The 24,796-nt window shown below is 30.2% G+C and overlaps 5 protein-coding genes across 11 annotated transcripts; 2 read left to right on the top strand and 3 right to left on the bottom strand.

Moving 5' to 3' along the window:
- Positions 1–507: 507 nt before the first annotated feature.
- On the bottom strand, positions 508–2,164 carry LOC116424557 (vesicle transport protein SFT2A). 2 transcript variants are annotated; one of them, XM_076368055.1, is made up of 5 exons: positions 1,582–2,164; positions 1,461–1,478; positions 1,177–1,346; positions 870–987; positions 508–791 (listed from the first exon to the last, which is right to left on the bottom strand). In XM_076368055.1, exons 1-5 carry the CDS (start codon positions 1,648–1,650, stop codon positions 663–665), a joined length of 504 nt encoding a protein of 167 aa, XP_076224170.1. In that variant the 5' UTR covers positions 1,651–2,164; the 3' UTR covers positions 508–662. The 2 variants fall into 2 exon arrangements, with proteins under 2 accessions (XP_076224170.1, XP_031826974.1); XM_031971114.2 differs by lacking the exon at positions 1,461–1,478 and having other exon boundaries at positions 1,582–2,160.
- Positions 2,165–2,413: 249 nt separating this feature from the next.
- Rel (nuclear factor NF-kappa-B family member relish) lies at positions 2,414–7,370 on the bottom strand. 4 transcript variants are annotated; one of them, XM_031971071.2, is made up of 19 exons: positions 7,148–7,370; positions 6,917–7,033; positions 6,476–6,628; positions 6,246–6,391; positions 5,942–6,105; positions 5,685–5,823; positions 5,294–5,435; positions 5,105–5,209; positions 4,917–5,028; positions 4,716–4,843; positions 4,465–4,650; positions 4,315–4,382; positions 3,982–4,227; positions 3,726–3,849; positions 3,422–3,666; positions 3,186–3,341; positions 2,983–3,090; positions 2,643–2,900; positions 2,414–2,552 (listed from the first exon to the last, which is right to left on the bottom strand). In XM_031971071.2, exons 2-19 carry the CDS (start codon positions 6,990–6,992, stop codon positions 2,451–2,453), a joined length of 2,658 nt encoding a protein of 885 aa, XP_031826931.1. In that variant the 5' UTR covers positions 6,993–7,033; positions 7,148–7,370; the 3' UTR covers positions 2,414–2,450. The 4 variants fall into 4 exon arrangements, with proteins under 4 accessions (XP_031826931.1, XP_031826923.1, XP_031826940.1 ...); XM_031971063.2 differs by having other exon boundaries at positions 7,215–7,370; XM_031971080.2 differs by adding an exon at positions 6,805–6,845 and having other exon boundaries at positions 6,917–7,208.
- An 841-nt stretch (positions 7,371–8,211) lies between these two features.
- On the top strand, positions 8,212–10,352 carry Had1 (beta Hydroxy acid dehydrogenase 1). The gene is made up of 6 exons (XM_031971103.2): positions 8,212–8,373; positions 9,014–9,201; positions 9,280–9,488; positions 9,579–9,736; positions 9,815–9,957; positions 10,034–10,352. Exons 1-6 carry the CDS (start codon positions 8,336–8,338, stop codon positions 10,249–10,251), a joined length of 954 nt encoding a protein of 317 aa, XP_031826963.1. The 5' UTR covers positions 8,212–8,335; the 3' UTR covers positions 10,252–10,352.
- Positions 10,353–10,499: 147 nt separating this feature from the next.
- RpL24 (ribosomal protein L24) lies at positions 10,500–11,711 on the bottom strand. Its single transcript, XM_031971127.1, has 5 exons — positions 11,617–11,711; positions 11,415–11,490; positions 11,191–11,276; positions 10,960–11,121; positions 10,500–10,683 (listed from the first exon to the last, which is right to left on the bottom strand). Exons 1-5 carry the CDS (start codon positions 11,619–11,621, stop codon positions 10,548–10,550), a joined length of 465 nt encoding a protein of 154 aa, XP_031826987.1. The 5' UTR covers positions 11,622–11,711; the 3' UTR covers positions 10,500–10,547.
- An 88-nt stretch (positions 11,712–11,799) lies between these two features.
- Positions 11,800–20,501, top strand: LOC116424505 (uncharacterized). 3 transcript variants are annotated; one of them, XM_076368053.1, is made up of 2 exons: positions 11,800–11,924; positions 13,111–20,501. In XM_076368053.1, the coding sequence occupies exon 2, from the start codon at positions 13,113–13,115 to the stop codon at positions 19,050–19,052; it is 5,940 nt and encodes a 1,979-aa protein (XP_076224168.1). In that variant the 5' UTR covers positions 11,800–11,924; positions 13,111–13,112; the 3' UTR covers positions 19,053–20,501. The 3 variants fall into 3 exon arrangements, with proteins under 3 accessions (XP_076224168.1, XP_031826863.1, XP_031826873.1); XM_031971003.2 differs by lacking the exon at positions 11,800–11,924 and adding an exon at positions 11,937–12,242; XM_031971013.2 differs by lacking the exon at positions 11,800–11,924 and adding an exon at positions 11,937–12,265.
- Positions 20,502–24,796: the final 4,295 nt, after the last annotated feature.

The raw sequence follows: 24,796 nt of genomic DNA, 5'->3' as shown, positions 1-24,796 counted from the left end.
ATCAACAGTTTAATTTTAATTACTATTATTTTATTTAATTAGTATCAACATATTGATAGGATAAAATAAAATTTATCACATTAATATTTCATAATATTCGTCCATAAATAGTGTGTATGAAAAATAAATTGAATTAATAAAATCTGAATAAAAAATGGTTACTTTCTATAAAATAATACCTTCATAATTGTAAACTTAAATATTTAAGATTCAATTACGCATGTTTAATATTTACATATTATGTATGTACTTAGTTTATACAAGGAAATTTATATTATGGAGAATGAATAATAGGTTAATTTCATTTTAATGTACAAAACTATTGATATTGTACAATTATTATACAACAAGCTTTATAAAAGAAATAAGATTATTGAAATATTATAAATCTTATCAATTCTATAGCTTCATTTACTTATAATATTATTATAAAATATTATAACATTAAATCTATATTGATAAACATTTTCATCGTATTGTCATTCAAGTACAGATAAACATTAAGCATTTCAAAAATAAATGCATATTTATTTATATCAAGTTTCTTAATGTTATATTTCACATTTTTAAGTTAATTTTATAGTTCAGTTTATAACTTGTGCAACATAGACTGTGAACACATTTTAAGCAAATTGGTTCACTATATGTTCTTAAGGTTCCTTTCATGTAATACAAGATTCCACAGTCTTCCTAACAGCATCACGTGCATAAGGTATGTAAGAAAGAGAGTACCATGTCATTGCCAGTGATTGAATAATTATAAATAAAAGGGCCAATCCAGGGTTTTTTAGCTGAAAATAAAAACAATGGTTGTAAATTAAAATTATAATATAATAGATAATAATGTATATACTTATTTTTATACATACATATAATGCTGCAAAGAGTGTCATTCCGAGTGCAACAAATACTAAAACTGTTGCAACTATTCTTGTTGCAGCAAACATCTTTCTTAATTGACTACATGGTCCCATTAAAAAGCATGTACTGTAACCAAATTTATTATTTTATTTAATATTATTTATCACTTCAAATATATTAAAAGATTTCTTAAGCAAATGATTAATAAAGTCACTATAAATATTATACTAAAAATTTTAAAGGGAAATAATATATTTGTATATAATATATTTTGATGGAAGATGTTTAAATTTGAAACATCTGAAGATATTTTACCTCAGTAGTGAAACAATGTTTCCTAATGTATAAAACACGGCAAATACTGTAAGTCCTTTATGTAAAAATAAAGCAAATGATCCAAGGATGGAACAGAGTATACCAACAATAAAACATATAGCAAAACCCTTTATCCGAGTGGACCAAGATAATGTACTTTGGTCCATAACCTAAAAGTAGAGTATAAATTAATTAATTGTGAATAAATGATTAAAAGTAATGAATATTATTATTTAAGGAATATAGAAATTTTGTATTGCTTTCTTTTGAATGTACATACTTACCGTAAAGTCCACATCAGCCTTTCATTAACAATTGCAAGCATTAAACATAATAGTTTTATACAATAAAATAACAAATATATACATATATACAACAATTAGTATTAAAAATAATATTAATTACCTGATCAATAATACCACTTTCTTCATCATACTGATCATTACCACTCAGCACTCTCCGTAGTTTATCCATTTATTGTGTTAAATTAAACGTACTCCTTTAAAGATAATACTTTGTCGATAATACTATTATAAATTAACACAATACCGTTTCTTCATGAAATTAAAAATGGTCTGCCTCCTATAAATATGTGACTCATTTCAATATTCACTTTTGATACGATAATAACTATATATTTAACTGATATTAACACAAAAAGTTACGACCATAATATCGCTACAGAGTTTTTTTTATTGGGAAGTGTATGAATAATATAATGGACTATAGGAAACAGCTGTTTTCCTATGTGCGCTATGAGATTCGATCTAAATTATTTTGTAATAAAAATTAAACATTGATTTTCTCATAAATAAAACATTTTTTATGATAAATTTTCGATAAACATTCAACAATACAACATTATAATTTCTTTAAGCAAAATTAAGCTTGATATTTTAGGGACAATGTAGCAGTTGTTAGGTTGTAACGATAAAGGTTATGCAGATATTTGGTTAAATACGTATACTGAACAGTTATCACGTAGAAGATATTTATAAATTATAATGTAAAGTATGACCTATAATAAGTATTAACTACAAATCTTAAGTTTGTAATAATTTAATTAAACAATCCATTCGTTTTTTATTTAAGTTAATATTTTCGTATATTAGAGGATTAAGTATTTGTACAGAGCATATACATTTATGATTTCTAAAACTTAAAAATTGTAAATTGTAAAATTAAAAAATAATGACATATTTTACACATTTTTTCGTTGTACATCCTATATATGACATATGATATGAACAAATGGAATAAGAAAATTTATTTTATCAATGTACGAGAGTGATTACATTAATGTAATTTGCAGCTTCGTTCTCTCCGATATCTCTTAACACAGTTTCCAAATCAGTCAGGGACATTGGTGCCTGAACCTAAAAAATATATATCTTTTAATTAAATTTATTATTACAATAATTTTACAGTATAATGCTATACCATGATAAATAAATTTTATAGCTTACATCAATGTAATTTAATAAAAATAAAGTTGGACTTAATGAGTTTTGTTCAAGTGTTTTTAATAAAGACTCAAATTTTAAATGCAGTGCAAATTTTTTCCATCCTCCCGTTTTATCTAAAATAACAGATAATTTTTCTTTTTGTTCATTATTTAACCAATGGTTTTGTGGATCTTCATTTTCTACTTCCAATTTAGTAGAAACCAAACACATTTCACTTGAAAATTCTTCTTCACTATGGCCATTAAGAAGCTGCAAGATCTATACAAAACAAATTTTTTAGTGCAAAATGTTATAATCAATTAGACATGCATACTTGTAAAAAAATTTAACGATAAATTACATCTGGTTTATTCATGGCCAAATCAAATGATGATTGTCCATTAATTTCTTCAGTATTTTCATTGTCAGAATTAACTTCTTGTTTTATATGTATGTTCCTTTTCTCCATCTGATGAATAAATTAAACAAAATATGTTAAGCATTAACGATTAAAATCACTAATTATAAAACAATTTAAAAAATGCTCTTTAAAGAAATACATACATCACTTGATTCTCTATTATGATTCTGAATGTGAGGATCTGCACCGTATTTAATTAACAGTGCACATAATTCTTTTGCTCGTATTCCAGAATGGACAACTGCAGTGTGTAAAGCAGTATTTCCGCTAAAATTTCTTTTGTTTACATCAATATTTGTCTACAACAATAAAACATATTTTAACGTTAGTTATAATTTTATAAATACCATATAAAGACAATCAAAGATTAATATTATACCTTTTTCAATAAATACTCTACAATATCTTTGTGCCCACCATCTACAGCAATATGTAATGCAGTTCGACCATATGACATATCAGTACTATTTACATTTACCCCAGCTTGAACAAGTAAACATACTGCAGTATATGAACCTGCTTCTGCTGCAAGATGTAATGGTGTCCAGCCAACATCATTATGAGTTTCGATGTTAGTTTTCTTATCAGATAATAAAGCATCTACACAAGCTGCAGTATGGGGATCTAAAATATACACATTCTTAGTGATGTGCCATAAAACTGTAATTAACCTTTTAACTTACTTTTTACTGCAATATGTAATGGAGAACACCCATGTTCATCCGATCTATTTGGATCAGCTCCAAGCGTAAGTAACGCTTTTATAATTTCCGGTTGATTTTGCAGAACCGCGCAATGCAATGGCGTCTAATAAATGAAATGTTACTTACATATATAAAATATACTAAATAAACAAGCTAACATACTTATATACAATAATAAATATTTCATATTGAACTTTCAATGGATTTAAAAAAAGACTGTGAAAAAGAAATTTACTTTGCCAGAACCATTTTGTTCATTAACAAGCATCTTGCAATCCTTATCGGTACTTATTAACATTAGTATATATTTAACAATTTCACGTTGACCGTATCGAAGGGCCGCGTGCAATGGGGAATCTCCAAAAGTGGAACGATCTTTAAGTAACTGTCGTATATTTTCTTTACTATTTTTGGAATCCATTTTTATACATTTCATAGCTTCAACAAGGATACTTTTAGGAAACATTAAATCATCTTCATACTATAAAATAAAGTAAATTTTTATATTATTCATAATTTAATAATGAACAAATATTAAATGAAATACTAAATAATATAGAATACTTACTTGTTTAGGTGATGGACCATCAAATGTTAACATGTCCTGATCACTGCTTCCGAGGAATTTTAAATAATCTGTTAAAATTAGCAGAAAGTAAAATAAAAATAAATTTAAATAATTTCAATTTATTGAGATATGCTTACAATTTATACTTACTCTCAAGGTCTATATTATCAACAAAAATTTTGTTCTCTGGTGAAGCACTTTCTGATAATATCTTCCTTATTTCTCTACTATTAGTACTTAAATTTTCTGACGTATTTTCTACTCCAGGATTAAAAGTAGGCAAAATATAGGATAATTCACTACTTCCAGAATATGACATCCTTTGACGCTTCCTTCCTGTGCATTAAATTCTTTTGATTCAGTTCTAAATTTATTACAATCATTTTGATTATATAATTTACCTATAATTCTATCACTTGGCTTGTAAGTAAATTTTAGTGGTTCAGAACAATCACCATCAGATGGTCGTTCTAATTGTATGAACACTTCTTTTGGTGACGTAATATCACGATCTTTATATGGCGGAGTTCTGTAAAAATATATATAAAATGCATCTAATGACTATTTTTGAAAAATTTACACATTTTGAATTGCCGAAATACCGAAATACAATAGCATATTGATGATGTACATCCAATTCTGAGAAACGTCCGTATGCACTCCAAATTTCATTATTGTCATCATTTATCTCAAAAAATTTTATTTTTATATTTTCTGCAATGAAAGAAGTGTGAATATAAGAAATTCTTTTTATTATTTTCAAAATTTACGCTGAAAAAAATATACTTACTTTTTCCCACTTTTTCTACAAGTAAAAATACCTCTTCTCCGCCATCAACACTACTAGTGTATTTGTCAATTCTGCATATTTTAAGTTCTCCAGTTAATGCACTCTCTAATAAATGACAAATATTCTTACATTAAAAATAATTTTTAAATACAAAATGTTTTGATGTATCTATTATAACTTTTTACTTACTGAGATTATTAATAGTATTTGAATAAACACGATCTGTTATTGGTATCATAACATTACATTCATTTAAAATGAATGCTTGAAAACATAATGCAACACTATTTAAATTCACACATTTTTGATAGTCATCAGCATCATGTTTAATCTGTCAATTAAGTATTCATTAAAATAGATGTCTATGTTAATTTTATATAAATAGGTAAAAAAAGGGGTCTAAGAGGATTTTAGTATTCACTAAGAAAATATATTTATATGTATATGATAAAGCTTCTCTAACTAGACCCATTTTTTTATCATCCTAAATGCTCAAATTTATATATGAGAACAAGTTTACAAAATATGTTCTTTGCCTAAAACTGAGATATTCAAAAAGAAATATAATTAAATAACATACTTGTGCTTCTTCCCGAATACTGAGAGTATCAATTCCATTCTCCCTTTTCTTTTTTTCTAATTGCTCATTTCGCAATTTTTTAATAAGTTCTTCCCTAACATGTTTTTTTGCAGTGTGTATAATTCCCATCCCATGAAATCTATATATTATGCAATTAATAAAACAATGAAAAAAAAACAAATTAAATTAGTAAGATTAATTACAATTAAAATAAGTTTAATGTTAGAAATTCAATTTATTAATAAGACACTACATACGTTGCAATAAACCCATTTTCTGGAGTGACGTCGACATCATGAGGATCATTAGAATCAACTCCATTTACTCTACGCACCAATCTGTGGGCATGGGGTATTCTCAAATCCTCCTTAGATGTAACTAATGTGCATCGTATTTTTGCATTTGTAGGGAAATTGTGTAACTAAGAGGTATAAAATTATTTATTAAGTATTATAAAAACAATATTATTTGTCTATTAACTATTCAATTAAATGAAAATTAAATAATAAATAACACATGAATACATACTTTACTTTTAAGTGATTAATCATAAACATATACCTGAACCATTGGTGCATGTTTATTACGACCATTGCCAGTATTTGAACCTACTAAACTTCCATGGGTTCCTATCATTTCTGATTTATATCGAAATCTAAATTTTTCAACTGGTTGCTCTAAAATTGTAAGATATGGTTCTCCAATCGCTAGAAACAGGAAAAATAGACAATTAATTAATATCAAGCATTGTTTCTTATACTATGTATATATAAATTAAAATTATTATGTACCTGTGGCATCTTTTAAAGAATTTAATAACATGTAATCAGTACCATATGTGGTGATATGTGATGATAAGGAAGTTGAAACAGGTGAAGCAGCACTTGTTCCTTGGGATCCATTAAATGGACTAAACATACCTTGGTCATTCATTATCTGTAAATCTTGTAAATAAAAACAAACAAGTGCTTATTAAAAATAAAAGAGAAAGAAATGTATCATGTACAAATTTAACTGTAGTTTAATGTTTTAACATTTTTATGTATAAGAAATGTTACAACATTATAGTGTCTGTAATAAAACATTACAATGTTTTCATTATAAATAAATATATTTTTACCAGTTTCATTCCATAAATTTATTAAAAATTTATTCGGGAAACTGAAATTACAATAAAACTGATCAATAAAGTCAAAGATCGAAACATATAGGAAAATATTAAGAAAAATTACCATGTCCAAGAGAAGAGTACTCCTGGTTTTCAGCTACATTCGTGTAAACCTTATAATTTTCGTAGACTTCGGGCATTGTTTATTTTTGTAGATGTCACACAATCAAATAAACGTTCACTGTATCATTTATTAAAAAACTAATAAATAAACACTATTAAAAATAAATTTAGAATACGGAATGCATAAACTTCTTCAAAATAAACAGATTGTAGAAGCTAAATAATCACGTACTGTGGACGCTCACGTACTTATCCAACATGAATACTCTAACTTATCTTGACAATGCGTAATGTTTAACCTTGAGTTCGGCTGCAGGTTTTTCCCCGTAGAAACCCAGCGCCATCAACTAGTCACTCTTTACAGATGAATTTCCCCGCAAAACTGACCGTAACAAGCATAACAAAAACCCTGGGTTCTGACCGTATATTGAGGTTAAAACGTCATAAACAGCTGTTTTTACCATCAAATATAATTCCACATAGGCGTGCTATGATTTCCACTCACACAGTTTCCTTCTCACTTTCTTCGTTCTCCCTCTTTGTCTGATAAAATAAAAGTTTATCATTATTTGGAGTATGTATGTAAATTTTCATTGTTTGTAAATTTATGTAAATTTGATGTATGCTATAAAAATTCTGTATTATTTATGCATAATTAGTATATATTCATTGACTGATAAGTTTTACAAATAACTTACTGTTGACAATATATATATATATATATATATATATATATATATATATATATATATATATATATATATATATATACATCACAAACATCTATACTAATACATCTCAATTCGACAGAATTATTTATTACATGTGATTCATCTGTAACGACTTGAAATCATTAAGGGTACGTAAAGGAAATTTACACATATCTCATTCGATAACTAATATCTTTGAATTACATCGTACTCAAGTTGCTAGCGAGTATTACGTTACAAGTTCATCTGTGATTGCATCAATAAACATAAAGACTAATAAAATGAAATAACTGATGATTTTCTATAATGTTATTAATGTTGTATTGTATTGTGGTAAAATTATGGTAATACTTTTCTGTATAAGTAAATATAGTGATAATAAAAGAGTAATTAACAGCAACTTAAATTATGCAATACACAGTACAATAACAATTTATTCCCATTAAAACTTTCAGTATCTTAATAGTGGCTTTCGATGTTATTGAGTTTAAAGATAGCGATCGTAATACTTGAATTTGTGATAAATGTGGTTGAATAAAGACAGAACCGTATCTTGCAATACTATCGTACAGAATATGTAGTGGGGAGAAATCCAGTACTTATATATATATGTGCTTATTAGAAAGGCGAGTTACACGGTGTCGGACATTGCATGACTTATATGTTACTCGAGCGTAAGCTCTGTTCTTTAGTGATCTAATTGTATCGCGATGTCGGCTAAAAACGAAAAAATTGGTATTATTGGCAGGTAATAAGATTTCATTAAATTAAATATACGCAACACCTAAACAATCTAATTTCTTCATATTTCACTTACTTTATTATTATAATTATATTTTATATTAATTTATAATTACATTGTTGTTCTCTATAAATAAATAATTTAATTCTTTAATGAAAAACATATGTCCATGTATTTAACCACATTGAATATCTATGTCAAACCGATCGTAATTAATAACAAATTAAAATACAAACTCATTGATAAATATAAGTAGATCAATCTCATAGTATCATATTCTGCGCTTAATTTTCGTCACTCAATTTCGTTCAATCAATTTTTTTATTCACAATAAAGTGGAAATTTACATTTAAAAGTACTTGCAAGCTTGTCGATTCACGATGCTGTAATTAGATATATAACATTCAATTGATCAGGAGCCTTACATAAAACGTTCCTATTGGATACTATTATCAGATACATTGAAAAAAATGGTAGTTTACCCTAGATAAGATAACTGCGTGAAAGTTTAACGATAAACAGTGGAGAATTGCATCGATCAATCCATTTTGAAGTATCGTTCAAAATGTACGATTTAAAATATAGAATTGTATTTTATTTACGTAAATTTTATTGTATACCATAATTAATATAATTGTTATTTTAGCGGCTTAATTGGGCGTAGCTGGGCTATGCTCTTTGCTAGCGTAGGATACGAAGTCGTTATTTATGACATTGTAAAAGAACAAATTGCGAAAGCTCTTGAAGATGTACAACAGCAATTGAAGCGTCTTGAAAATGGCGGTCTTTTAAGAGGTTCGCTTACCGCGGACCAACAATTTAAATTGATCAAAGGTTCGCTCATTATTTTATGATTCATAAGACCTTGAAACAGAAGCTCTCGTTACTTAAATATTAAAATGTTATGAACAGGATCATCCGACTTGGTCGAAACAGTAAAAGGGGCTAAGTTGATTCAAGAATGCGTACCCGAAAATCTGCCGTTAAAACTAAAAGTCTACAACGAACTCGACAAAGTAGTTGATGACAAAGTAATTTTGTCTTCGTCTACATCTACATTCCGACCATCCTTGATTAGCGAAAAACTAAAACATCGCGAACAAATGATTGTATCACACCCGGTATGTTAGATGTTTGAGTCGGACAGGTTAAATTTATAAAAAGGTAATATTGATAAATAACGAGATGTTTACGTTATTATACGAATACAGGTGAACCCTCCGTACTATGTACCGCTTGTTGAAATCGTTCCCGCGCCATGGACACGACCAGAAATACCAGAACAGACTAAAGCTATCATGACTGAAATCGGTCAAAAACCAGTCGTATTTACTAGAGAAATTGATGGTTTCGCACTTAACCGTATACAGTATGTAAAATTTTATACCAATTCAGTTTTCTTTATAACACTGAATAACAATTTCATTTGGAAAATTTTTACATATAGATACGCGATTCTGAACGAAACATGGAGATTAGTAGCTGATGGCGTGTTGAGTGCAAAAGATGTGGATATTGTTATGAGCGAGGGTCTTGGTATGCGATACGCTTTCCTCGGCGCTTTCGAAGCCGCTCATTTGAATGCTGAAGGTATACAAATTTTCCAATCCATACAGAAAGTGAATAAGTTTCCAGAATATTTTTTATAATGTCTATTCCCTTTCAGGAATGAAGAAATATTGTGAAACATACAAAAACTCCATCTATGATGTCAGCATGACCTTCGGTCCAACTCCGAAATTTGAAGGCGAGATGGCAGAAAAAATTAGCAATCAATTAAATGAAATGTGTCCATTAGACAAACTTCAAGAGAGACGCGCCTGGAGAGACGAAGCATTGACTAAATTATCACTATTAAAAAAAGAACTGAATAAAAAGAAATAAGTTATTATTGCGCATTTGAAATGATCTCACATAGGAAATGACATTATTTTTCTATTGTTCTTATTGAAAAATAAAAAAGAATAAAAAGTTATGTACAAGAATTATATTTTGTCATCGCATAAAATGTCTGAATAGAAGTAGTTCTAATTTACATATTTAACTCCCAACAAGTGCAATCGTTAATTGTACTGATTTTACTGACAGAAGGACATTCAGTTAATTAAAAATAATTAAGTAAAAGTGAAGAATACATTTTTTAAATATAAAGTTTATTTTATTTATGTAGCAGTTTGAATTTAACGTTTTCCTCCAACACGTGGTGCTGATTTTTGTGTTACTTTTGCAGCTTTATGTTTTGTTACATTCTTAGCTTTAGGAGCAACAACGGCTTTCTTTGTTGCTTTCGCTGCTTTCTTCTGTTCCTTAGCAGCTCTAGAATTATAAAGTAGCGTAAATAAGAGATTTGACAAATACAAAAATTATAGAATGAATCATGTTATAGAATTTGTATGAACCCGCAAAAACCAGACAGTGTGAACATTAACTAACAATTCTAGGTGAAGCAGTCCAATTGATCTAAGACATTCTGAAATCTGACGTGTTGTAACATATCACGCCAAAGGAACAGATGTCTATAATATTAACATTTTTGTATAATATAAAAATGTACAGTGAATGTATATATAAACAAGATCAAACTTTACATACTTAATGGCTTGATCTCTTTGCGCTTTACGAATTTCTGGTTTCATGTTACGTTTGGCCAAAATGTCTGTTAAAGATGCACCAACAATGGCACGTTGGAATTTCTGAGTACGCCTTGTCCTCTTTTTTGCTTGTTCTTCTTCTTGGCCTTTCTTATGCTTCCGTCTATAACATTACATTACACTTTGTAAACCTAAATCTCAATTTCAAAAATTATTTACAGATTAAAATTACCTGTAGAGTACAGTCCACGTGACTTTCCTAGGATTACGCCTCATTAAATGTGCAGACTCACATTTTGAATTCAAAAATGTGAAGGTCTAAAAACATTATAGAGGTTAAGTTTGACATATGAATATAAACTAAACAAAAGATTAAGAATATAAGTTACGAATCATTTGAGGTAATAAAAATTTAATCTAATAATAATAAATATATGAAAATCGTATTATATTTACCTTTCCATCCACTTTAACCATGGTTTTACCATGGCCAGGATATATTTTATATCCACTATACGCACAAAGTCCGATCCTAAAAAGATTGACAACATATTTACTATAAAGATATCAATAACGTGATTATTTGTATATATTCAAAAGATTTCAAACGATTGTACTATTCTCAGTGGATATATATTTTATAAAAACCCTCACTTACTTCATGTTGAATTATCACGAAAAGACGGATGCAACAAAAATGGCCGATCCTCTCCACGTTCGGCACGTTCAAAATGTAAGTAGTACCAATATTCTAAAAACAATATTTCCACTATACATATATAGACGATATCAATTTACAATATGGATACCTAAATTAGCCGCGGGCGCTCTAGTAACACTCCCCTCACGAAAAGTTACCCTCTCCATACCTTCTTTTACCTATTTGTTTTGAACACCACATAGAACTGCTTAGATACACAGTCTCGGACAGCTCCTTAAGTAGTGGTAGTGGGGGAATACTAGGGAGTAAGTAGCATCTCTGACGTAATCAATTGTACGTCGTATCAAAGCGACCTTGAACAGAAAAACAGTGAATTGTTTTGTTACTAGAAATGGTAATCCCATAAAAATTATAATTTTAATTGATTTAATTTAAAAATGTGAGAGAAAAACGCGTAGTTGGTCAATTGTTTCTGTGCATTGTGACTGGAAACATTTTTTACTTGTAAAAGTTTTGTGGAAATTGTCACTTTCTCATTGAACTTCTGTGAATGTAACGTGTTTTCTTTTCTGCAAAGCAACTTTGAATGGGGTATAACCTAACACGCCAGGAAATTTGCAAACGTATGTAATTTATTTTGACAAAGGTTTGTAGTTGTTATCGTACAAAATATTATACTAGTTTTAAAATTGAAAATATCAGTAGATGTTTAAAGTCTTTTAACGGGTCGCATTATTGTTAAAATTATTAACTACGTAGAAAGTTCGTTGTATTTTATTTGTATTGTTAACGCATTCGCGGACGTGAATACTATAGCATTCATTTTCATTGTAATTTAAAATGACATGAATACTATAACATGTTATTATGTTATAAGCTATAACAATGCTATTCAAATTTATAAGCCACATCATGCACTTAATTCTTGATTTGTCTCCTCTTTTATTTTTAATCAAATTTTAGACGTTACAATTAATTTAAAAATAAATCGCCTGTTTATTTTTACAGCTCATTAAAATTTGTATTGTCCGTGAACGTGTTAAATAAGATCAATTTCAATGTTGACAAAACAATTTACACTTGATTAGGTATTGATATTTGTTATTAAAATCTTTACATCGCTATGATTACTAACCTTCATGAGGAAAAATTGATGTTCATATTATCACATTTTACATTAAAATTTATAATATAGTCTCTAAGAATTTGCATAAGTATTTGAGATCTAATTAGGAAATTAATTAAAAGTGTAATGTTTAAACAGTGTCTAAAAAGAGGAAAATAAAGCATATGCTTAGTAATAAATTTCTTAATGCATAATGGAATGTCATAAATGCAAAGTAAATGATATAGCTGAACTATTATAACAAACAATGTATTAATTTAAGATTTAATTATAGTTAGTTAATGACTAATCATTTCTGTGGTTTCTTTATTAATATTTTATAAGGTGAAAGGCTTAAAAGGTAATAGCATGCTTCTATTTAATAGGAATGTCAAATGTTAATGAAGAAATGGCCAATGCTGATACTTATGACCCCAATTGTCCTGTGAATATGAATGACATAACACCAAACTTACATAGCTCAAGAAAGTACCAAAAGCACCAGATATCAAATATTAAAACATATTCCTTAAGACCAAAAAATGTATTTAAAAATGGAGATCATTTATCAGTTAGATGTAATAATGTAGAATCATTATCCTCATTATTATGTAAACCAATGTCAGTGAGTCTTATGCGATTAACAGATTCAGATTTAAAGCAATTACATGGAAAGCCTCCTGAAATTAAAAACATCAGAAACAGGCAAAAGAAACAACAACTTTTTAAGTTCTATGGTCGTGGAAAGAAAAAAGGTAAACACGGAACTAAGAAAGCAAAATGTAGCAATGATAATAAAATGCATAAAGAAATACATGAAAACAAAGTTATTAAAGATATAACTAAGAATGTTGTTAAAAATGTAGATAAGAAAGATTGTAAAAATGCAAATGAGAAAGTTTCTGAGAATATATTTAATGAAATTCAATTACAAATTTCAGCGGCTTCCACAGTTCAAAGATCTAGTAATATTACACAAAGTAAAGAAGACTTATTCAAAAATATTAAACAACCAACTATAACGTTAAGTAGAATAGATGAAGTAATTAATAAACTAGCACAGTCATTTGCAAAAGTAATTACAAATAAGCAATCTAATACAGTTATACATGAACCAGTTAAACAACATTTAGCTGTGATCCAAACTGAGAAGATTGGGTTAATATCACAACAGTCACCAACAAGTACTAATGGAGATGATTATTCTCGGGTTAGTAAAATCGGTAGTTCAATTTCAGATACTAATGAAAGTGAAAACTTGCAAGATAAGCAAAAGGTTGATGATAAGAGCGATAATCTTGATAGCGATAGTGATCTATTTCCAAGCAGACGAAAATCCAAAAGAAAATGTGGAGTTATTTATGAGTCCAGTAATGAAGCTGATTCTGATGAATTGCAAGAAGAAACTTTGATACAAATAAAAAGAGTAAAATTGAGTCCACCACAAAAAGAAACTATAATAACTATTGAAAAATATGATACATTGAATGAAGAACAGACTGAATCATCTCCAAAAATAAATGCCCCTAAAAAAGTACTTGGATTTTCTAATAAAACAAGTATAGAAACAGATGTTCAAGATAAAGAAGTAATTGCAAAGGATGAAAAAATAGATGCTGAGAATATAGAAATAAATTATAAGAATGGAAAAGTGAATGTGGAGGAAGATAAATTAGATGGTGAAGAAGTAAATGTAGATAATGATGATGAAGAAATAGATGTTGAGAGTATTGAAGTAGACAATAAGCAAGAAGATGGGGTTAATGATAAAATTGTGAATGAAGCGTGTAACTTGGTTGCTATCAAGAATACATTTCAAGAAAATACTAAATGTATTGAAAAAAACTGTGCTTCCAACTTATTAGCTTCGGAAGATTGTTTAAAGGTAAGGGATACAAGTTGTACATCTGAAAATGAAGTAGTTCTTTATGCTACAGAAGTTCAGAAACAATTATATAAGTCGTGTATGTCTGACAATGAGTTAATACAAAAATACAATTTGTGTAAAAAAGCAAGGGTCCTCTTAATAGATTTGCTACATATTAAAAGTTCACTTGATAATAAATACTCAGCTGTAGAAATTGAACAGCTGACACAGAGGTATATAAATTTATTGTTAAATTCTAATTTATCATCTAGAGACGATAATGTCGCAGAATCGAATTTTAGTAGTATAAACGATTTACGGTCAAATTTACAACCTGGTGAAAGTGAAAGTCATACAGTTGAATTAAAAGATATCAAGAATATTACTCGTGCAAGCAATGTAATAATGGACAAAAAGAAAGATATAGAACATCAACAGTGCACACTGACAATGGAGAATGGATACATACAGATTAAATTCAAGAAAACATCTGATAGTAATATCAAACAAACCACTTTTCCTTCTTCTCCCATAAAAAAATCTACTAAACATTCTGAATTTTCAAATGTTAATGTAAATAGTCCTACAGATGCTTCTTCCTTTTCAAATTGTGGTAAACTTTCAGAACAGACAGATATGACACAGTCTAAATCTTTAACTGTTATAGCAGATTCTTTGAATAATATTGGAAAACCTCTTACCTCAGAAAAGGAAAGTTCTTCACTGAAAGAACACTTAAGAGATACAACTGTTCAGAATCGTAAAACAGATGGAAAACAACTTACAACAATTAGTGCTTCCTTAGTTTCTCCAACAAAACATAAAAAAGCTGTAGAAAGAAAAGAGATTAGCAAAGGTAAAGATTTTTCCAATAGTTATAAATGCATTGTATGTGATCTCTGTTTTGAAGACTATTCTAGTTTGCAACAACATTTAAGTAAACATGCAAAAGAAACAACAAAAGTTTCTTTATCTCCATCGAAACCTACAACTTTAATAAAGAATGTTGAAATGTTAAAAGGAATGCAAGTAAAAGTATTGTTTCCTTCAGCATCTGGAAGTGCAGAATCTCAACAGTCTAATAATGAAGGAAGTACTTTACAAGCTGTATCTTCATCTACTAGTGTTACAGATAAACAGGACTCATTACAGAAAAGAATTGCACGTACAAAACATAAGAAACATAAAGTTCTCAGACCATCTAATGACACAAACGAGTGTAATGTTTGTTTTCATGAATTTCCATCTAGAACAGATTTAGCAGCTCATATTTTCTCACATACAGAAAGTGAATTGCAAGGAGCATTTGAGATTGCAAAACAAAGTGTAAAGAAAGGAAAGAAAATTGTTGAGTCAGAAACTCAAAAAGCAAAGAATGATACAAATGAATCTTCGAACAATGTCGATGACAGCGAAAAGAACTGTTCAAAAGCATCAGCTGTACATAAGCAAGATGAACATTCAGTAAAAAAATTTTCAAAATCTACTAATGAAAGCCAAAAGAATTGTTCAAAAATATTAACTGATCAGAAACAAGATGAACAATCATCAATGGATTCTGAATCCAGAATTTCTGAACAAGTAAATGGAACTCGTAATATTAAAACAAACAAATCAGTTTCTCTTGGGGAACACAATTCCAAAAGTAATCAAACGTCTTCTGCAAATAAAACAGAAAAAATTAGAACACATAAAGCAATTCACAATAAAAAATTATTTACAATATGTCAATGCCATAATAAAGCAGACTCCAATTTTAACTGTCTAAAGATTGAAATAGTTCTTCTATGTCATACATGCAGAGTACTGTTTCGAAGCATAGAATGTTTTGAATCTCATTATCGTCTTTCGCAGTATTCGGTTTGTAATCAGAATCGATTTGATAATGGACGATCTCCAAACTTATTCTGCGCTAGTTGTGGTATGATATTTAGTTCGGTTCAAGATGTTCGCCAACATTTAGAAACGCATGTTCGTTTCAATCAAAACTGTGTGATGGATTTTCGTTGTAATATATGCAAAGTTATATTTATTGGAATAGGACCACTTTTCTATGTTCATTGGTCCAAACACACAAAGAATTCATTTTGGGTTGGTAATGAACAATCATTTCCTAAAAGTTCGATAATAAATTTGAAATTGAAAAATGAAAAAGGAGCATGTAAACCAGGTGAATTTACTTTGGATAAATACATAGATAACTATATTTATGTTGGAGAATATATTTGTCGAAATTGTAAATTAATTTTTATTGATGATTGCCATTTTAAAGTGCATAAACAAACCTGCAAAGAAGTTAATTCAGCAAAAAGTCAAAATGTACAGTCTATTGTCGAAGAAAAACAATTTAAATTACGTTTAATTTGCAGTCTCTGCCATGAAAATTTTTCCAAAGAATTAGACTTATACATGCATATGAAAAATAAGCATAAATTTGCTACTGATCCTCAGTTTGTGTGTGTGTCTCTCACAGATGTTGAAAGAACATTTATTTGTAGCATTTGTATGGAAGTAACTGAAACCATTGATCAATTTAATAAGCATTGGTTAAAACATTATGTAAGTCAACCATGTTTCATTTGTACAAATTGTAAACAGAATTGCAACAGTCTAGATACTTTTCTGGAACATGTCAAAGAACATGATTGCAGAACTAAAGAAGATACAATATCTTGTTCTGTAAATTATCAGGATGTTCAATTTGTTTGTAAGCTTTGCCATGTTGGCTTTCAAGATCAAAAATGGTTAAGTGAGCATGATATTATACATAACTTAAATAAACAGAAGAAAAATAAAAAGAAAAATGAAGTAACAAATCAGGAAAGCTCTACGTTAAATCCTGAAGCAAATAATGTTTGTAATACTCTGAAAACAACGGAGTCAACCATTGAAAAAATGTTTGAACAATTTGTAAAAATAGAAAACGATCGAGATAATAACGCGATAGGAGAAAATACAGTACAATGTTCACAGTCTAGTGCAGACCTCGATAAAGAGAGATTAATCAACATATTAGAAGGAAATGAAGAGGACGATTCTGAAAATGAATTAGTAATAGACCTAACAGAACGTTCTGAATCACATAATGAATCAGTAATAAAAGATAGACCTAATGAGAAACAAATTATACTTTCGTCTACGTTAAATACAAATGCTTCTTCAGTTTCTGAAATCTTGTTACCCAAAAGTGGTTCACTTCCAAGAAAGCATATTTCGGGAATACCTTCAAAAGAGATTACAATTAGTTCATCAGATGCAGTATCCTCTGATAATATAGGAACTCCAACTTCTTCACAGAACATGTGCTTACAAGAGACACAAGATACACATATTAAAGAACCATTAGAATCGAATGATACTGTAAAACAAAAGCGTGGTTTTTTACGTGTAAAAACTTTAGCAGAACTTGTAGGAAATGCAAATTCCTTACATGTCTGTAAAGTGTGTCAATGTTCTTTTAAATTTGCTGAAGATTTGACACAACATTCTTCGACTCACACAACACAAAAGCAATCAAAGGAGTCCCTTCAGGAAAACAATCCAATTTCACAACAGCCTTCAAGTTCTACTGGGCAGAAGAAGTTGATTATTTGTCCATCTTCAAGAGTAATTATTAAACCACTGACAAAGGTAGCAAAAGCAATTCCGATTCTGAAACCTTTAATCTCTCCGACAAACAATGCAAAAGTGTTAGTTACAAAACCACATACCGCAGTAACTTCTTCGCAAAGTTCTATGTCTGCATACCATAAAAATCTGCCAGCTTGTAATATTGTGCGTAAAATATCTACACCGCGTAGTATAACTCAAATAACTGCAAGAACTCCAATGAGTGTGGCAGTAAGTTCTTCCAAGGTACAGAATATTCAAGTAACATCTGCAACAATTAGCTCTAACGACGCAACATGTTTAAATACAACTACTTCAAAAACATTAAATACTGATTTGGACAGCAATATACATGCAAATAATAAAATGGTTTATCGTCAATATTATCCGAAACGTTCGATGGTTAAGAATCATAGCAATATGGATAATGCAACAACGAGTAATGTTAATTGCCCAAGTAGTAATCAAAATTTTAAACAAACTCAGTATACCACACAGAATCAGACAAAAGTAAATTCCCCCAGAATATACTACCAGTATCCCAATTCTGATGCTAATTATTCAGGGAATGTTCAAACATCCACGCAGAATCCACAAATAAGAACAAATCAGCCGGTTACAAGAAACCCGTCTTCTGCTTTTTATTATAACAATTCCTCAAGTGGTGGGATGTCAATAGTGATTAATCAAACTACACCTGCCCTACCAAATCTGTCAACAGTGGACATACGACAGCAACAAGAGCCCCAACCACAAATGTATCCACCAGTATATTCTAATCCAGTGGTATCAGTAAATCCATATACGCAACAGTCACAGGTATATTGGGCAATTGGACATGAATTGATTTAAAGTATATAATTCCATAATAATTGAGTACAAAAAAATGAACATGTACAGATTATAAAAATGCAGGGAGAGGAACAGAAGTATTTATTTACTTTCATTAACTACTATAACTATTTAATTTAGTATTTTCTGGTATTACTTTCTTAACCACGGGATTCTTTCATTCTATAATTACATTATTAATATTACCAACATAATGTTACAGTTTCTATGTATTACATAATTACATAACATAATATTACAAAGTTCATATGTAATTTATTTCTAATAATGTAGAGAAAGTAAAGGAGATCTTTTCGTGTTTAATGATTACAAGATTTCTCCATAATTTTAATTTTTTGCCGACCTTATTATTAAATGTACATTGTATTCATTACAATAATAAATAGTATATGACTGAAACAAAATATAGGAAGTATGTTTACTTATAATTTTCTCGGTTATTATATGCTCAGTTATGTTTTACTACAATCAGTATTTCTTCTATATGTTAATTATATAAATACTTGTGTTCCTTATTGTATTTAATTTTAAAGTTACATGGGTTCAAGACACGTATTCATAATCTTTTACATCCGATCTCTTTTCAGAATTTTAGATATTTTATAATCAATGAATTATTTAATGTTATGTAATGATATTCATTTTTAAATTTAGCCTATTTATATTTAATTTTATATTCAAATGTTTCACTGCATATTCTTAATGCTTTTTAAAAGATAATTCTGCAGCGAATGGTCTTAAATTACGCGTTTCTTGATTAATTTTATGATTATCCTTAGTTTTGTAAGTTATATCTAGGACCACAATTGTATTTATATTTCTCTGGAGTACTCAATGAATAACGTATGTTATTACCAGAACTCTTGAGTTTATAAGATTTTTATACAAGTTTAGGATATCTTAAATGAATTTTATATATAATTTAATATATTATATTTTATATATCATCTGTTTTGATAGCTATTTTCTTATAAAAAGAGCAGGTTATGTCATATAACGGAGTATGATTTTATGATGTTATCGATAAGTAACATTTTACATTTAATTATTATAAGTTTTAACAATCAAAAATAATTTTTAACGTCTTTTTTGCTTTAGTATTAATGCCATTCAATGTTCTCTCGCCATGACAAACTATTTATTTCAAAAGTATTCCTCATCGTTTAATGAATTGAAAATCTTTATTAGACAATTAAATTCATTAGGTTTATTGTGCTACACAGAGAAATATATTTATACTGTAGCGGAAAAATGTTATCCCTTATAGATTATGATATTGTCCTAATATTGATACGATTCGTCGAAACAAATTTTATATGATCGCGTGCTTGTGAAATTCAGCAAATTCAGTGGAACTTTTCATAAAGTATTCAAGAAATCGTTCAATTAGAGATTTCATAAATTGTATTATATTACACTCAAAAATATATTTGTAAATTGACAACTCTTTATATGCGTTTTACGATATACTATCCCTATCCGTATTTCCATCTCAATATTTGTATTATTTCAGCACTGGTCTTTATTTAACACTAGAACAACCGAGTGTTTAATATATAATACTTATAAGAATTGTGACAATAGATTTTTCTTCGGTTCCTTCATACATTAATCGTAGTATTCAAGTGGAACTATTTATTTTTCAAATCACTTCGGATATTTAACGCTTTTAAAATATCAATAATTGCAAAATAAGAAAACTGAAACCTGTCATTTTGACGGGTGCGGTTGCTTCAATGTTATTCTCTGTAAAGTGAACGAAGGAAAGGGTGAAATCAATTTTCGAAATACATTGGTACATGCTTGTCTCTTTTATTCGGCACTTTGAGCGTCTTTTACTGTGTCTTTTTACAATGATCGCCAGTTTACGGCAGGTCTTCCTGCTGTATAGGGTTGCAGTTTACTATCCTCCTATCGCTCGAGACATTAATTCAAATTGTTACCAAATACGACGTATTAACCCCTTGTACTCAAGAAACGACCCTCAGTCACCATTTGATTCAACACAGCACAATTATATACTTTAAAATCCAATTTTAAATATTGTATAAGGTATCAACATACGAAACAAAAACATAATAGTTCTGTCCCATAATTTACGCATGATTTTTATTTATGTCAGTTTCAAGTGATATTATCAATATTTTATCAGAAAATAATGGATATTTATAATGAGAACCATTGTCGAGTGCAAAGTGTTAATGAAACATCCACAGTCGAATTTTCTTTTCCAAGTTTCAGTTTTTTTTTTAAACAGACGAAAAGGAAAAAGGCAAGGAATATGTTTTTTTAAATGCTAAAGCAGGAGGGACCCGCCAATCTTCGCAATCGATACGAAATACATTAAACAATCAAGGCGACTGCAACGAGCAACGAGGTAGAAGCAGTCTCGATTAATAATTGAGCGTCGTTCTCTCCGATATATTCGCTGCTCGCGATAATCGCGCGACGGGGACGAAATCTGTCTGGCCTTTATTGCCCAGAGACTAATTCGGAGCCGCACGTTGCACAAAGTTCGCTCGCTAAACTGAACGCACGGGGTGTATACAGGTAATTCATTCACGGCGAAAGAAAAACATATACAAATTTTTCAAAAAATCTTAAGCGGCTTACTCTAAAACTTCGAATAAAAATAGGAAAGGTACGTAGAAAACTAAGGCTCTCTTAGGAGAATCAAATAAAAAATTCTGTATATATTTCGAAAGTTGTAATAAATATTCTTCTAAAAAGTACTAGTATTTTTTCGAATATAAAAGAAGAAGGGATTATCGTGTATTTTACCGAAAAAGAATTGGTTTTCGAAGCTTGAGAAACTTTCTTTTTTTATGTTACACGCTTAAGAAACTAGAAATAATAATTGAAAGCGTCAAATCGCATTGAAACGGGAGAACGGTGTATTTCATTCAACCACTGAATTTTGTGTTACGAAATTTTAGAAATTTATTGTTAGCTCTCTTTCACGCACACGCGCGCACGCATACTTTCTCTCTCTCTCTCTCTCTCTCTCTCTCTCTCTCTCTCTCTCTCTCTCTCTCTCTCTCTCACACCCTCTCTCTCTCCCGTTCTGTCAGGTGGGGAATGAAGTTTGATTACGCCCGGCGAGGCTGCACTCGGGTGTTCTTATTTCGTAATGAACGGTCCTTAAGTTAAGGCAAGCCTACATAATCGCCCGGTTCGCGGGCTATATACGCTTATTAATATACATTTCCGTTAATCCTAGAATTTGGCACGTGATTCACGTAAACACAATTTCGCTCCATTGTGTCTGGACTCGAAGGTGGAACCGAAGGAAAGAAAAATGGTTTCTCGTACTCGTTATAGTGTAGTACGCGATACACGTTACAAAGCTACATGTTACTGGAATTTATCTATTTAGATCGGGAAAACGAAAGACCGTCGATGCTGGAACCACCAATACCCTCAAATTGTCCTTTACTCGCGATTAATGAAGTTAAGGGGTCGCCATTGTCGAAGATCATTAAATGAACCTTCTTAATAGTTCATTAACTTCTGGAGAAACGCCTAAAAATAATTTGGTTTTCGTCAATCTTATGGAAAAAGTACAAGACAAATCTAATTTCCCGGTAGTTCCAGGATCAAAGTAAACTACGGTCGCGACTGTGTATCTGTAGATCTCAAACCGAAAAGTACAGGAAAATGTTGATAAAGTTAGTCGTGTCATAAGTTAATTTATCAAATTGTTGTTTATATAGTCGATAGTCGGGCAATGATGCTAGTTGAAAGTATTTCTTAAACATTCTTTTTGTTGGTTTCGTTTAATTGTAAAAAATTCTATTTGGATCACAAATACACAACACGACAATTTCCTAGAAACGATCCTAGCTTATCGGTTAAGTATCGCTACGAAGGGCCGCAGCCCTTCACGAGGTTGTCCTCCGTTTAATTGTTAGTAATACTGATATAGGTCTTCGACGTTCATCTCGCACGTACGATCTCCTCGTTAACGATCTATCCGTACAAAATTATGGAAAAAATCGACGGAAACGGAACGAGGATAATCTAGGGACATTCTCGAATTCCTACCTATTTTACAGTGTACAATCAAACCTTGACTGCGCAGAGCTATGAAGATGTTACAGAGAAACTGGTTCACAACGTTAAAGTTTCTATTAAGTTTGAAATAAAACAAAAATCTGAATCTTAAAAAATGAAGTTCACGTAAATCGATGAACAATTATGATCAATAAATCATTTATCGATGACAAATGAAATTATCCACAAATGCCAAATGCGAAGGGAAGTAATGATCATCGATGTAAATGACGATTATCCAGCTCTGCACGATATTTAAGTCGAGATCTGCTTGTATCTAAATACAAAACTTCATTAGTATAATACACTTTACCCCGTAGGGTGTCGCTGAAACAAAGGGAAGCTCTTGTCGAGTGGATAAGTGGGGAAACTGAGGCGATGTATTCCGTTCGATATGGTAAATCATATCTTCCGGATTCAGTGAAGATGAGATTTCTATTTCATGACTTAAAAAGGATGAGTAGAATCGATCAGTATTGGTAGAAGAGTAGATAATTGTGCTTCTCTGACCTATGGTGAGTTAAGAAAAATAGCACGGCTATAGTCGAAGTGAGATTAGCTGGTCGTACGAGGCCACCGAGGAGCTACCCCCACCCTTATTGCTTAACCACGCCTATTTCATTGCTTAGCCACGCCCACTGCGTTTCCTAAATGAGACCTTTTACGAAACGGGGAACCACGAACGACCGGTCAATTTTGTTCTGACTATAGAAGGTGTTTCAAACACAAGCCACTGAATTTAATATATTCTACCTGGTGTAACAATTAAAAAAGACTTTATACTTTACGTTTCTGTAATATCCTTTTTATATTGTTGCATAGAGTAGAGTGTCCTGCATATTTTAGTTCCTTGTTTTTGAAACAGCCTTAAGTTGTGCGAGGGACTAGACATGCGGGCGTCCGATTACTCTAAGAATATACTTTGTCGCATGTTATTGAGCCGACGGAGGTTTTCTGTGACTATATGGTGTATATCTCCCTATCGTTTTACATCGACTTACTTTGGAGACCTCCGTTATACGTAACTACTACAGTAAACCTACATACTAGACGTATTATCGGTGGAAAAATATCGTATTTTGTTGTCGGAATATCATAAATTTGCACGTAATACATTGGACGTTCTATACCCAGCAGCTTAACCTTCCCTCACGTGTACGAAAAAGTTGGTTGAGCGACGGAGACCCATAACTCTTCCCCATAGCGCTCTTCCGACGAGAAAAACCGTTCGTTTGCTCTTCCGTTTCCCCTTTTTCTTAACAGAAACTTTCGGCAATTTACGAAATTGTGATAATTTAGAATTCTGAAAGTGAAAGAACATCGAACTCAGAACATTCAAGAACATTTGAACTTAGAAATTTAGAGATCTGACGATCCAAGGGCTGATAATCCAGGCACATGAAATTTTACGAATCTAACGGATTAAAAGTTAAATTTAGAAATTTAGGGACTCGAAATTTCAAAAATCTAAACAGTTAATAATCCCAAAAGTTTGAGATGAAAGACCAAAGGCATCCAGATGCCTAGAGATTTAGGGATCCAGAAGCTGAAGAGATAACTCTAGATCTAGAGTTGTCTAGGCTTGATCTAGATCTAGGTTTAGATTTAAAGGTATAACATTCTTAATCCTCAAAGTTCTAAAATTCAGCGAATGATGAATGACACAACTCATTGAATAAAACAATGAAAAA

This window comes from Nomia melanderi, chromosome 5 (assembly GCF_051020985.1).
Source record: "Nomia melanderi isolate GNS246 chromosome 5, iyNomMela1, whole genome shotgun sequence".
NCBI lineage: Eukaryota > Metazoa > Arthropoda > Insecta > Hymenoptera > Halictidae > Nomia > Nomia melanderi.
The sequence above is the reverse complement of the archived record's forward strand: the minus strand, read 5'-3'. Positions and strand labels throughout refer to the sequence as shown.